An 11,954-nucleotide genomic window follows, 5' to 3' on the forward strand; every position below is an offset into this window, starting at 1 on the left:
TCCTACCTCTTATTCCTCTCCTTTTCCTCCTCACACTAACAAGGAGAGTTGATATAGAGGATAACTACCTTTCTCATATTATTCATCCTTTGTTTCAAATACGGCAAGTGACATCAAAGGATGATGTCTTGACTGCTTTATGAATTGGATTTAAGTGAGGCAGAGTTGTACAAAGTAGTCAGTCTCACCCTTTTTTCCAGAGTCATCAAAGTCCAGTGGGCTAAACCAAGTTGAGGGTAACTGGCAGGCCTCAAACCTGTTGGTGAGCTAGGGGATGTCTACCCCAAGCATGTGAAGACTTTCCCTGGTGGAATGAGTGAAAGACCAATTTGTTCCATTAGCCCTGAAGGTGGCTGAAGCAGAGACATTGTGGAAGGCTTAGAGCTTGGTCAGACATTGAAGATGCCAAGGTCACCCACTGCACCCTAGGCCATCACCTCCTCTCATGGAGAGGTAAAAAGAAACTAAGAAAAAAAGCCTAGCAATTCCCCACTCCCAATCTGATCTACCCACTTAGCCAAGCTGCTGCTGAAAAAGACCACATTTAGGCTCCTCTGCTGGATCATCATTTAGGTCCAGTGCCTATGAATCCATACCCCACAACTGTTGTGAACTCTCTTCTCTTTTTTCTCTATATTCTTCTCACTCGATGATCTATCTCATCAGCTCCCATTCAACCACCATCTCTATGCAAAAGGCTCCCAAAGCGACCTGTCCAGTCCTTATCTTTCTCCAAACTTCTACACTTCTCAAAATCAACACGTTCAAAACAGAACTAATTACATTTCCCCCTTAATCCATTCCTCTTCCCTACAGTCACTTTTTTCTACTACATCACAATGCTAATCACTCACATTTGAAACCTTGTCATCTTCCTCAAATCCTTCCTCTCCCTTGACCTACACAGGCCCGGTCTTGTTGGCTCTATTTCTACAATATTTCTTGTACGTATCCCTTCTCTCCACTGACAAAACCACCAGGCTAGTTCCAACCCTCATCTCTTCTAGTCTGAAATATGGCAATAGCCTGAATAACTAGTCATCCTGTATCCAGTCTCTTCTTTCTCCAACCCATTCTCCAGAGCTGCCAGACTAATTCCTAAAGCAGAAGTCTGACTATATCACTCCCCAGGGGCAGCTAGGTGGTGCTGTGGATAAAGCACTGTCCTTGGATTCAGGAGGACCTGAGTTTAAATCCAGCCTCACATATTTGACACTTACTAGCTATGTGACCCTGGGCAAGTCACTTAACCTTCATTGCCCTACAAAAAAAAAAAAAAAAACAACCTGAAAAACACAGAATATGTCATTCCCCTCCTCAGGAAGTTTCAGTGGCTCCCTACTGCCTCTAAGATAAAATGCAAATTCTTCCGTGTGGGTACTGAAAGCCCTGCCCACCTGGCTCCAACCTCCCTTTCCAGATTGATTTCACGTTGATCTCCTTTACATATTGTACATTCCAGCCAAACTTGCCTTCTGGCTTTCTCCCCAAAGAAAACCTTCCATCTCCTGCTTCCCATACACCTTTGTACAGCCTCTGTCCCAGAGGTAGAAAGCTGTCTCATCATCTTTGCCCAGAGTTTTGTGGCACTTCTTTTACAGCTGGGCTCCAAGCCATTCCAGAGTCCTCCAGTTGTCAGTGATCATCCCCATGACTTTGTATTTATAGTAATCTGCATACATGTTGTTTCTCCCCATGAGAACAAAAGCTGCTTGAGAGCAGGAACCATTCTACTTTTGTCTTTGTAGTTCCAGCACTTGGCCCATTAAAGGACTACAATCAATGTTGAATTGAATTAAATGAGACGTGAGGAAGAATTTCTTAGTGAAGAAGATCCCTAAAAAGGGTGAGAGAAAAAGGCTGTGGAATTTTCTTCTCTGGGTGGGGGTGAGGGGAGATGCTTCCAAAGTGAAACACATTCTCATCTGGCCCTTCCTACCATATACTTCACAGAGCAAAGTGGAGGATAGCTGTTCTCACTATATCCATTTTCAGATCAGCAAAGCTCTGAACACAATACATAAACTACAAACCCCACAACAATTAGCCCTTCCTCTACAGTATTCTCCATCACATATAAACTGAGGTTGTCACTGACACCAGCAGGTCAAGCAGAGGAGGCTCACTTAAAACTGGTCTAAAATTTTACCATCTAATAATCTGGATACCCTCTAACTTTCACCCTTAATTCTAGATCCTTAGACAAATTAATGACATGTGTACAAATGGGTTCCAGCAAAGCAGGCATACTACTAAGAAATACAACCTAATGATCTAGCCATTTCATTATGTTAAAATGCTCTCAGCCCCTAAATTCACAGGCTATTTTACTGTCATTATTCTTGGCACACATAAGTGCAATCTATAGAACTCTTTCAGTTATTTCATAACTAAAAGTTTGTATTTAACACATCCTGGGAGCCAAGTAGACCAGCTCCCCCAATACCAGGTCCTGAAGTAGGCTAGAAAGAAAAAGGTTGAAGACTATCACCTTAAAAACTCTGGTCATGTGTGAGTACTTTGGGGTCTTTGTACTGTCCCAAGGAGAAACAGTACTGAAAGGTTTAAGAAAACAACTCAGGAGTCAGGTTCTGAAGAAGGAAATGAAGAAGGGAAGTCTTATTAATCACTTACTATATGCAGGCACACTGCTAAACTCTGAGGATGCAAAATATAAGGAAAGTCTTGGGGAGGTGGGAGGGAAAAGAGAAATTTTGGAAATCAAAATCCTACAAAAGTGAATGTTAAGGGGCAGCTAGGTGGCGAAGAGGATAGAGCAACAGCCCTAGATTCAGGAGGACCTGAGTTCATATGTGACCTCAGACACTTAACACTTACTAGCTGTGTGACCCTAGGCAAGTCACTTAACCCCAATTGCCTCACACACACAAAAAATGAATGTTAAAAACATTCTTTACATGTAAAGAATAAAAAATAAAATAATATTAAGTGGGAAAAAAACACAAAGCATAAGCAAAAAGAAAGGCGGCCTATGTCCTCAAGGAGCTTACATTTTTTTTTTCAGAGCAACTAGAGTTAAGTGACTTGCCCAGGGTCACACAGCTAGTAAGTGTCAAGTATCTGAGGCTGGATTTGAACTCCGGTCCTCCTGACTCCAGGGCCAGTACATTATCCATTGTGCCACCTAGCTGCCCCCAAGGAGCTTACATTCTAATGGGAGAAGACAACATACAAAATGGAATCAGACAAAATGAGGTCACACTTTCCTCAAAAAAAAAAGTATAATTTTTGACCCAGGCACAAATTTTGGTTAATCACCAGCACCAAACAGACTTCCTTTGTTAAAATACCCCAAGTGGCCAACCAGGTTGTGTAATGAGAACAAAGTATTAACAAAGTCCTGCACCTATTATCTACAAAGCTAATAATAACAACTGACATTCACATAGGGCCTTCTACTTGCCAAATTACTTCATCTGATGCTCACAACAACCCTGAGAGGTAGCTGCAATCATTACTTCCATTTTACAGATGAGGAAACTGAGACAAATGGAGGTTAAGTGTTTGGTCCAGGATCACACAGCTAATAAGTGCCTGAGACCAGATTTGAACGGAGGTTTTCCTGATTTCAAGCCCACAGACAGCTCCACCACTATGCCACCTCGCTGCCCCAAGAACTGAGGGCCTCTGATGCCTCAGCTGAAACTCTTTATGGACGCCACCAAAAAGAACCCCACAGGATGAGATGGCATGGATGGGTTGCAATCTGCCCTAGTAGACAGTGGAGCTAAGGAGGCCTCGAAAGGACATACATGACCTTCCCCCCCCAAGCCCAAACAAGGCATTCCTTCTTTGACAATACAGCCCACAACCTCAGGGCTACTGAACTTCATTCCATTTCCCTTCCATCTCCATGAATGCCCGGGCTCCCTTCTGCCATTGTCCCGATCCTCCTTTTCCATCTCCTGGCTTCCTTCAAGTCCAAAAGTCCCACTTTCTCCAAGAGGTCTCCACGGTGCCCCTCCAGCCCTAGGTAGCTAATTCTTTTCAAGTTCTCCTTGTTTGTCCGGAGTTGTCGGCACGCTGTCTTCCCAATTAAACTGGGAGCGTCCTGAAAGCAGGCGGTTCTTTTGCCTTTCTTTGTTGTCTCCGGCACTTAGGTACACAGTGGGCGCTTAATAAATGCTACCAGGCTGACTTCTCCGAATCGTTTTTTTTCACTTTGGGACATCCTACACACCCTGCCTCCTCCTTCCTGTCCCTCGCAAACCCACCCACCCCGCCACCAGTTCACAGCTGGATTAACCCCAGCCTTTCTCTTTCCAAACTCAACCACCCCTCTCCCCACACTTCTTCCTCCCAGGAAACCATCCTTTGGCAACCTCGAAGCCTTTGGGGGACCGACTGCCCCAGGCACCGCCAGCAATACCCCCCCATTGCCTCTGACCCTGGCACCCTGCAGGGCCCCACCTTCTCCCTTGACCCTGGAACCCCTCAGGGTTTCCCCAGCCCCTGACCCTAGCACCCCGCAGGGCCCCTCCAGCCCCTGGGCCTATCACCGTGCAAGACCCCCCCAAGCCCCTGACCCTGGCACCCCGCAGGGCCCCTCCAGCCCCTGTCCCTGGCATCCCCCAGGGCTCCTCCAGCCCCTGACCCTGGAACCCACCCACCCACCAACCCCTCCCCCAGCCCCTGACCCTGGCACCCTGCAGGGCCCCGCCCCTCGGCCATCCCGCGGCGCCCCCTCCGCATCCCGGGTGCTCGAGGAGCCTGAACGCCTGGTCCCCAGGGCCCAGAGGCGCGTCCCTCCTTACCCGCATGCAGGACGGCCTCGGAGACATCGCCGTCGGCCGCCGGCCCCTGGTCGGGGCCGCCGCCGCCCGGGGCTGGGGACAAGGTGGGGAAGCTGCAGTCGTAGGAGCACTGGATGTCGCGAAAGAACTTCTGGGTCTCGCTCAAGTTCTGCTGCAGCCGCTTCAGGTAGAGACGGTGGTGGGCGAAGGCCCGGCCCAGCTCCCGAGCCAGCCCGATGCCACCGCCGGAGCCGGGGCCGGGACCCGAGGCTGGGCCGCTCCCGCGCGGGGCCGTCCCACCCCCGCTGCCGCCGCCGCCGCCGCCGCCGCCCTCCATCAGCTCCGACCACTCCAACTTCGCGGCTCGGCCCCAGGCCGCCGGCCCGCCCGGCCTCCCGCCTCCCTTCTGCCCGCCCCCCAATGTGGAGAGAAGGGGGAGCCCCAGCCTCGCTACGCCCCAGCCCGCCCGCCCGCCCACCGGCTCCACGCCGCCCCCTCACCCCCGGGCCTTCGTCACCCGCAGACGATAACAAACCAGCCCGCAGTGAGCCCACAACGGAACCTTTATTTACTCTGCCCAAGGGAGCGAGGGGGAACGCGATGGGAGGAACGCCGCTCCGCGAGGCAGCCTGGGACTTGTAGGCCGAGGTTGGGCTGCAGGAGCTTGAAGCCGGGAGGTGGAAAAGCGGCGATCTCTGAGATGCTACATGCAGAGGGTCTTGGGCGGGTGAGCCAACTCGAGCCTACTGTTAAATTTTCAATGTGAGCATTTACGTCTAGGAAATCAGCTTGATTTACTGTTTTGCTGATTGTCTAGACTTAAGAAAGTGAAGGAGAAAAAGTGCTAATAATGGAAATTAAAGTTCCGGCTTACATCCTCACCTCCCGCCCCCTACCAGTTGTTAAACATTTACCAGCACACAGAATCCAGCTTATAAATATGTTATTCTTTCTTTCTAATCCACAAGCTTCAATGTCTCAATTCAGTTCAACAAATATTTATTAAGTAAATACTGTATGCAAGTCACTTTCACACATGGGGCGTCTGTCCTGAATCAAAAAACCTCGTTTCAAATCCTCCCTCTTATGCTTACTAGCTGTGTGATTAACCTCTCTCAGCCCATTTCTCCAAAAGATTTTTTGTGAGGCCCAAATGTGTAAAGTTCTTAGCAAACCTTAAAACACTCTAGAAATGTTAGTTATTCTTTTGATTCAGTTAAACTCCTCCCCCCCCACCACCTGTTTGCTTAATCTCTGTTAATCTCAGAAGTGAGTTAGACAAAGTCCATGAACTATTTTCTGGAGAACTTTAATCACAGGTATGACAGTAGGAAATATGGCATATGATGAGCTGGATTTAAACCCTACCTCTGCTACTTACAGCCTGTATTACCTTGATAAAGTCATTTCCCCTTTATAGATCTCAGTTTATTTATTGTTTTGTTTTAGGTTTTTTGGAGAGGATGAGGATTAAATGACTTGCCCACTGCACACAAATAGTAAGTGTCTGAGGCCGAATTCGAACTCAGGTCCTCCTGACATAAGGGCGAGTGATCCATCCAGTGTCCTATCCACTGCTCAAGCCACCCAGCAGACCCCACTTTCCTTATTTGTAAAATGAAAGGATTTGGCTGAATCAAGGGTTCTTTACTTGAGGTCCACAGACTGTCTATGGGTAGATTTCAGAGTTCATTTCCCATGAACCTAGATGGGAGAAATATTTTTATAACTGTATTTCAGTATAATTGAGTTCCTTTATAACACATAAAAACATCATCCTGAGAAGGAATCCATGGTCTTCAGCAGACCGTCATAGGAATCCATGACAGAAAACAGGTTAAGTACTTCCAGAGAAGATGGCCTCCAAAGTTCCTTCCACTTCTAGATCTATCTATATTCCTATTATTCTATGACTAATGACTTCTAAGTTTCTCTAGATCTCAATCTTTGTTCTTATGTTCTCTTCAGTCTGGGATGGTTTAGATGAAAAAAAAACTGACAATGTTTTTATCAGCTCTGGTCTCCAAAGATAAGACAAATACCCTCTCTTACACTTGCCCTCCTCTTCTGCTCAACTGCATTAATGAATGATATTTCAAATTTTTATTTTTTTTCAAATTGCAAACAAAAAGATTATATTTCTGTTTCATTTGTTTTTACATTTTATGATAATTTCCATATCAAGGTTTATTAAGTTGGAGGATATTTATTCATAAAACTCAGCTTTTAAATGTACTCTAATTAATTATGCATCAAAAATCACTACTCTGCTGCTGATGAATATTTCATCAGTGGCATTCTTGGCTGTCAAGATTCAGAGCAGTGGAAGAAAGGACAATCAATTAAAAGGAATTTATAAAATCCTGTCCTGGGAAAATTCATGGTCAGGCCCAAGAGAAGAGTAGAATTATTTCCAGGACATTTTGAGAGAAATCTATCCCAAAGGATCCATGACAAATGTCAGATGCATAAGATGGCACCAATTCAATTCCTATTGAAGAAGTCAGATACATCTGTTTCCAAAGCAGGAATGACTTTTTAGTGTTGTCTGCAGTTGATACCTAAATAAAACCCAGTTTTGTTTTGTTTAATTCTGTACTGGGAACACTGAATTATTTAGTATGTGTCTTAAGCTCAAAGATATGGGTCATTTCACACCTGTAAGAGTAAAAAGTTGGGTGCTGGGCAAGAATAATCCAGTAAGGGATCTTGAAAGTGAAGATGAGAAAGTTAATGAAATCTATTCTTCTTAGACATAAAAATATTTTCCCTCTACAAATTATGGAATAGCCATCCTGGCTGGTTTAACCCCTTTTGGTCTTTTGCCCTTCTTTTTTATATATTTATTTAATATTTTCCCCCAATTACATGTAAAAACAACATTCATTTTTTTAAAATTTTGAGTTCCAAATCTTTTTCCTACCTACTTCATTTAGAAAGCAAGCAATTTTACATGGGTTATACACGTGCAGTCATGTAAAAAAACATTTTCATATTAGTCATGTTCTGAAAGAAAACAGACAAAAAATAAAGAAGGTAAAGACAGCATGCTTTGATCTACATTCATACTCCATCAGTTCTTTATCTGGAGGTGGATAGCATTTTTTATCATAAGTCCTTCAGAATTGTCTTGGTTCATTGTATCATTAAGAATAGCTAAGTCACTCACAGCTGATATTTGTACACTATTTCTGTTACTATATACAATGTTCTCCTGGTTCTGCTCATTGCACTTTGCATCAGTTCACATGAGTCCAAGTTTTTCTGAGAACATCCTGCTCTTCATTTCTTGTAGTATTCCACCACAATCATATACCACAACTCATTCAGCCATTCCCCAGTTAATGGACATCCCCTCAATCTCCAAATCTTTAATACCATTAAAACAGCTGCTATAAATATTTTTGTAAATATAGCTCCTTTTTAAAAAAATCTATTTGGGATACAGACCTAGAAGTGGTATTGATCGGTCAGAGGGTATACACAGTTTAGGGCAGTTAGGTGGTGCAGTGGATAAAGCACTGGACCCTGGATTCAGGAGGACCTGAGTTCACATCCAGCCTCAGACACTTGACACTTACTACCTATGTGACCCTGGGCAAGTCACTTAACTCCAATTGCCTCACAAGAAAGAAAGAAAGAAAGAAAGAAAGAAAGAAAGAAAGAAAGAAAGAAAGAAAGAAAGAAAGAAAGAAAGAAAGAAAGAAAGAAAGAAAGAAAGAAAGAAAGAAAGAAAGAAAGGAAGGAAGGAAGGAAGAAAGGAAGGAAGGAAGGAAGGAAGGAAGGAAGGAAGGAAGGAAGGAAGGAAGGAAGGAAGGAAGGAAGGAAGGAAGGAAGGAAGGAAGAAAGGAAGGAAGAAAGGAAGGAAGAAAGAAAAAAAAGGGTATACACAGTTTTATGGCCCTTTGCTTTGCCCTTCTATCTAACAGTGCTTGGTAGACACAGAATCGCTTAAAATGAGCTGAGTCACTAGAATAAAAGCAAACTTATATTGCTCAGGATTTCTTATATTCCTAGATCACAACTATATTGTGTATGAGTATGAGACTTTTTGCAGGGAAAAATACATAGCTGAGTATGAAACTATTTTACATGGAAAGAAAACAATAATGAAATCAACTTTTATTTCATCAGAAAGCAGTTGAGAAAATACATCTCACTTTGTGAAATACAAACTCTCCCAAAGCTAGAGTTTGGTAGTGGAAAAAAACTCCGAGGATATTCATAGGCCCAGTCATTCAGATAATTGTACCCCATATCTTGAATAGGAACTATATAGCATCATCTTTTTAACAAATAATTTTTATTGAGATCTTTGGTTTTAATATCATTTAGATGTTTCATATCCCTCTTCCTGCCTCTTTCCAGAGAAACATCCCTTATAATAAAGAACTTTTTTTAAAAAGAAAGAAAAAGAGGGGCAGCTAGGTGGCGCAGTGGATGAAGCACCGGCCCTGGATTCAGTAGGACCTGAGTTCCAATTTGACCTCAGACACTTGACACTAGCTGTGTGACCCTAGGCAAGTCACTTAACCCTCATTGCCCCACCAAAAAAAAAAAGTGTTTTGTCAACATTAAGGTAATATAAAAACATAAACTATTATTAATATTACTATCATCTTGATCCCTGAAGACCAGTTTTCAGATAGTGATCCTCTCTTTATTTAACTAGGCAGTTAGAAAGAAAGAGAGAAAGAAAGAAAAAGAGAAAGAAGAGGGAAAATTTCAGTAAAAACAATTAGCCACATCAAACAGGTGACATTAAACACAATATCCCTGAACTTCTGTCAGAAACTGGAGGGACTGTCTTCCCATATGTCTTCTCTGGAGCCAATCTTGGTTTTTATAATTCCACAAAGTTGTTTTGCTTTATGGTGATTGTGCTTTCCATTTACATTGTTGCAGTCAACACATATCAAATTGTCCTAGCTCTGCTTACTTTAGTATGTATCAGTTCATGTAAATCTATGCTTTTTCTGTATTCTCATTGCTTCTTTTTGTTTTTGTTTTTGGTGAGGCAACTGGGGTTAAGTGACTTGCCCAGGGTCACACAGCTAGTAAGTGTCAAATGTCTGAGGCAGGATTTGAACTCAGGTACTCCTGACTCCAGGGCTGGTGCTCTATCTACTGTGCCACCTAGCTGCCCCCATTCTCATTGCTTCTTACAGCGCCATAATACTCTATTAATTACATTCATGTACCGCAATTGTTTGTTCATTCTTCAATTGATGAACATCTATTTTGTTTCTAATTTTTGCTACAATAAAAAGGGCCAGCAAAAATGTTTTAGGGGGCAGCTAGGTATTGCAGTGGATAAAGAACTGGATTCAGGAGGACCTGAGTTCAAATTTGGCCTCAGACTCTTGACACTCACTAGCTATGTGATCCCGGGAAAGTCACTTAACCCTCATTGCCCCACCCAAAAAAAAAATGTTTTTATACATATGGATCCTTTCTTTTGAAAGTGACCTCTCCAGAGAATATGCCTAAAAATGGAATGTCTAGGTCAAAGAGTATGGGCATATTGGCAATGTTGAAGGAGATGTGAGAGATAGGCACACCAATGCAGAGCCATTAATATGTACAACCATTCTGTCAGTCAACAAGTCAATCAACAGTCAACAAGAATTTATTAAGTACCTGCTATGTGCTTAGCACTACACTGCCATTGATACAAAGAAAGGCAAAAGACGGTTCCTGCTCTCGAGGAGTTATAGTCTAATGAGGAAAACAACTTGAAAATAGCTTAGTATAAACAAGATATATACAGGATAAATTTGAGCTAATCAACAGACATAAGCCACTTACATTAAGTGGCATTGTGAAATGTTTCTTGTAGAAGGTGAGCTTTTAGCTAGGACTTGAAGGAAGCAAGGGCAAGCCAGGAGACAGAGGTGAAGAGGGAGAGGATTCCAGGCATAGGAGACAACAAGTGAAAATGCCAAAGTTGAGCTAAGAGATGGAATGCCTTGTTCAAGGAACAGCAAGGAGGCCAGGGTCACTGAACCACAGAGGATGGGAGGGGGAGGGGCAAAGTATAAGTAGACTAGAAAAGTAGGAGAGGAGCAGGTTTAAAAAAAAAAAAAAGGCCAAACAGAAGACATTCTAGAGGTGATAGGAATACATTGGAGTTTATTGAATGGGAGACTGGGAGAAGGAAAGGAGCAGAGAACATGGTCAGTCCTGTACTTCAGGAAGATCAGTTTGATAGCTGATTGGGAAATGGACTGGAGTGGGGAGAGACTTGAGACAGGGAGACCAACCAGCAGCTATTACAATAGTCCATGTATGAGGTCTGCTTCAAGGTGGTGGCAGTGTTAGGGCAAAGAAGGAGGCAAGAGATATTATGAAGGTAAAATCAACAAGATTTGGCAACATGTTTGATATTGGAGGTGAGAGAAAGTGAAGAATCAAGGATGACACCTAGGTTGAGAGCCTAGGTAACCTGAAGGATAGTGATGTGCTCAAAAGTATTAGGGAAGTGCAGAAGTGGGGAGAGTTTTCAGAGAAAGATGAGTTCAGTTTTGAATATATTGAATTTAAGATGTTTGCAAAACATCCAATTTGAGATGTCAGTTTTTTTAAATAAATGCCTTATTGATGTCTTTTTCTTTTACACCGTTATTTCCCAATGGCACCCTGCTGCCACCACCAATAGTCCCTTTCCTCTTAATAGTTGAGCAAAACAAATACATTGGCCATATCTAGCAGCATTTTCCTCATTTCACAACTATAATCCACCATCAACCCAATGTGTAGGAAGGAAGGAAGTCTATTAAGATCTGTCCTCTGAAGCTGAAATTGGTTACAGCACTCATCAGAGTTCTAAAGTGTTTTGAAGTTCTGAAGTTCTTTCTGTGTAGTTTTGCTTTACATTAAGGTCACTGGGTCAGTTGTTCTAATTCTGCTTACTTTGAGCTACATCTGTTCAAGCAAGTAAAGTCTTCCCAACTTTCTTCGAATTCTTCTTATTCATTGTTTCTTACAGCATAATAATATTCCATTATATTCATACTCATTAATTCATTTACCCACTCCCCAGTTGATGGGTACTCACTGTTTCCAGATTTTTGTTATTACAAAAACTGCTGTTTTGTAGAGAATCTGGTAGTATAGGAATTTAGGCTGGACATTTCAGCCAAACTGGTAGCCCTGAGAAGTATGGGTCTTGGTATGAACCCAGCAGAAACTGGCACTCTT

The 11,954-nt window shown here is 43.1% G+C and overlaps 1 protein-coding gene across 1 annotated transcript in view; it reads right to left on the minus strand.

Moving 5' to 3' along the window:
• The window catches only part of DSTYK (dual serine/threonine and tyrosine protein kinase), a 58,224-nt gene extending 53,041 nt beyond the window's left edge, over positions 1 to 5,183 (minus strand). Inside the window, exon 1 of the mRNA XM_044001896.1 lies at positions 4,776 to 5,183. Within this exon, the coding sequence (XP_043857831.1) occupies positions 4,776 to 5,091 (316 nt within the window). The 5' untranslated portion in view covers positions 5,092 to 5,183. The remainder of the gene's footprint in view (positions 1 to 4,775) is intronic.
• Between the last annotated feature and the right edge of the window lie 6,771 nt (positions 5,184 to 11,954).

Source organism: Dromiciops gliroides, chromosome 4 (assembly GCF_019393635.1).
Source record: "Dromiciops gliroides isolate mDroGli1 chromosome 4, mDroGli1.pri, whole genome shotgun sequence".
NCBI classification, from domain to species: Eukaryota; Metazoa; Chordata; class Mammalia; order Microbiotheria; family Microbiotheriidae; genus Dromiciops; species Dromiciops gliroides.